At 43.4% G+C, this 3,319-nt stretch overlaps 1 protein-coding gene across 5 annotated transcripts in view; it reads right to left on the bottom strand.

The window, feature by feature from the left end:
• Positions 1-724: 724 nt before the first annotated feature.
• Positions 725-3,319, bottom strand: part of LOC308313037 (nidogen-1-like) — a 51,559-nt gene continuing 48,964 nt past the window's right edge. For all 5 annotated transcript variants that reach the window (XM_080759902.1, XM_080759905.1, XM_080759903.1 and 2 more), the window contains 2 exons: positions 2,546-2,658; positions 725-2,443 (listed from right to left, as the gene is read on the bottom strand). In XM_080759902.1, the coding sequence (XP_080616028.1) occupies positions 2,325-2,443; positions 2,546-2,658 (232 nt within the window). In that variant the 3' untranslated portion in view covers positions 725-2,324. The remainder of the gene's footprint in view (positions 2,444-2,545; positions 2,659-3,319) is intronic.

Below are 3,319 nucleotides of genomic sequence, written 5' to 3'. Positions count from 1 at the left end.
AGAGCAGAGTAGCGTGAAGGAAGGCGAGCCAGGACAACTTCCACTGAGACTCACAGTTTAAATAGCTCTATATTCTGAGACCTTGGCATGTGGCCCATAATGGCAGGAGCCTATCTCCTGTTGCTGTAGTGTACGTGAGGCAGCTTGAAGTACCAGTACACTCCCTGGACATGACGAGTACTGTATGTCACAGGGACCCTAATCCAACCCTTTGGAATTACCCGGCTGGGGATTGAACCCCGCGGCCTTCCAGTCTCAGGGCGAACACTATAACTTCAAGGCCACTGAGCTGTTGATGATATCCAGGGCAGGGGAGGCTGAAAAACAGCCAACAGACATGCACATCTACAGTATATACAGTACCTTAATAGACTGGGTGCCTGTCTGATCAAACATTAAAAAAATGTCTGCACGCCAATTTCTGCTCCCAGACATATTATCTTTTACTTCAATGTGGTAACGCTTCGGCCCGAAACGTTAACACATTGTAAAAACTAAAGTAAGTAAAAGTTAAAAGTTAAAGATATGTCTGGAAGCAGCATTTAATTTGTGTATACTCATCTCATCAGACACTTGGAAAAGAGTATCTAGGCTATTTATTGACTGATTGAATACTTTATTAACAGGCTTAATTGGGCTTGTTTCCATTGTGGTCCTCTGTATAATATCGGAATCGGTCAGAATCCGTATCGGCAGATATGACCCTGCAAATAACCGGTCATAATTTCATAATCGCGCACTTTTATTCATGATGATACCCCTTACGGGTGTGCAACTCTGAGAGTGTACAAAATGGAACCAAATGGTGGTCCTTGAAATTAAAACTATTTTAGAAGCACTGTTACTACTAGGCCTATATACTCAATATGGAACAGATCCTTAATTGGAATAGTTGGAGCAACTGGTCTGTCTGCTGTATGGGCAGAGACGCGAGTCTTCAGTGGATGTCACCCATGCCCAAGTTGCTGAGGAAAAGGGTTTATTTATTACAAGTTAATTATTAAAAACAAACACACTTAATAAAAACCTCTATTCTTAGTTGCCCGGCGGCATATCTGAGGGCTCTATATTTTTGTCCCATATGTTCTTCAACCAAATCTCTTTGCCGATAACAGTTCATCTACAAACTCACAATGCTATTACCGTCAGATAGGGAGTCTTGTGGTTAAAAACAAATAATATGAACTAAAAACACAATAAAAAATAAACTTTAGTGAGTTTAAAAACAAAAACATATAAACAAGTTATACTTGGGCATTCATCACTCCCTTCATCTCATCAAAAGCACCCATTGAGTCCTGACGTCACTCGCTCATCCCTTCGATTCCCCCCCCCCTATGAGTGAAGCGGCCAGGATGATTTGTTTATTTTTCAAACACAGTTCTTATATGAGGCGATCTAAGATCCCCATTATGGGGATTACAATGCAAATAAAAAGCACAATAACCCGTGGATTTATAGCGCCCTTTACTGATATTGACGTCAGACATCAGTGCTCTATTTTCTGGAATATCTCTGTTTTATGTAATGCACAGTAATACTGTATATGCACAGGATACACTGTATCCTTTAGTACTGTACATATACCGTACGTTAGTATAGTAGTACTGTGCAAACCTATAGTACTTGTATGTGCCCGAATCCAGGGACCACATCGCCCCAGTCCTAACAAACCTGCAAATGGAATACTCACTCAACAGAAAACATGTGGCAGCTTTGCGGTTTTCCTGGTCCACCAACACTAGACAGACTTCCTCCACCGATGTAACACTGATCCTCATTACGGCTGGTTTTTTATCTACCTACCAGGACCTCTAGTACTACTGGTTTTATGTTGTACTGATCAATACTAGAGGTCCCGGTAGGTAGATTAAACCATCAATACTAGAGGTCCCGGTAGGTAGATTAAACCATCAATACTAGAGGTCCCGGTAGTTAGATAAAACAGTACTAGAGGTCCTGGTAGGTAGATACAACAGTACTAGAGGTCCTGGTAGGGAGATAAAACCATCAGTACTAGATGTCCTGGTAGTTAGATAAAACAGTACTAGAGGTCCTGGTAGGTAGATAAAACCATCAGTACTAGAGGTAATGGTAGTTAGATACAACAGTACTAGAGGTCCCGGTAGGTAGATAAAACGATCAGTACTAGAGGTTCCGGTATAGGTAGATAAAACCATCAGCACTAGAGGTCCCGGCAGGTAGATAAGGCCATCGTCGGTACTAGAGGTCCTGGTCGGATAGAAAAGGGGCCCTTGATGACCGGGAGTTTAGGAAACAGGAAGTAGGGTCCCGCTGGCCCCGCCCCTCACATCAGAATGATGTCACAGGTTGGCGTCCACGCAGCGGCCAATGGGAGCGTCCGGACAGCGGCAGGTGAACCCTCCGGGTCGAGGCAGACACAGGTGAGAGCATCCTCCGTTGTTGGCGCAGTAGTTGTATCCTGATGAGAACGGCAATTAGAACAACGATATAGGCATGTTACGCATAGCAGATCTGCTCTTAATCCAGAGCCATTTACAGTGGTTAAGGGGTGTGGCCTCACCTTGATGACACGTTGTGGGCGTGGCGGTGATGCCGTACACTCTGGAACGCTTCTGAGGCAGGAACTCGTCTGTCTCTCTGCCTGTCTGTCTGTCCAACGCTACCACCGCCTCTCTGAAAGAACAACACATATAGTTTATAGACACCCAGTCCTAGTATATAGACAATTTACAATTTAGGCATTTAGCAGACGCTCTTAATCCAGAGCGATTTACATTAAGCAAGAACAAAAAAGCATGGGAATACATCACATAAAAAGCATTTATCATGAAACATGCGTAAGCTAAGAAAGTAACAGTGGAATATCTATATAATGAAACTATACATATAAACTATACATATATACTATACTATACTATGCTATACATATGTACTATGACGTGCTATGACTACATACAATGCAATTATAGTGCTGTCTACATAACATGCTATAAGTCTGTATCAAATGCTATAAAGGCTCATACATAGTCTGGATTTTCGGTGGTTAGGTGACCACCGAACTACAACATGATGTCACGAGCCGCAGTGAAGAGCAAACCACCGCCACCGCTCCAGCCCTTCTCTCTGTTTTTACTCACCACCGCTCAACGTTATTTCAGCTCCGGTGGTCAGCTCACCACCGGAGCGGTGGTCAGCTCACCACCGGAGCGGTGGTCACCTCACCAGAGATTTGACCACAAATCCAGACTATGAATAGGCCTTAAGTCTACAGAGATGCTATCTATAGTATATAGACACCCAGTCCTGATGGTGGCGGTAACTTAAAGGAGAATTC

This window comes from Protomyctophum bolini (assembly GCF_963924005.1).
Source record: "Protomyctophum bolini genome assembly, chromosome: 3".
Taxonomy (NCBI): Eukaryota; Metazoa; Chordata; class Actinopteri; order Myctophiformes; family Myctophidae; genus Protomyctophum; species Protomyctophum bolini.
The sequence above is the reverse complement of the archived record's forward strand: the minus strand, read 5'-3'. Positions and strand labels throughout refer to the sequence as shown.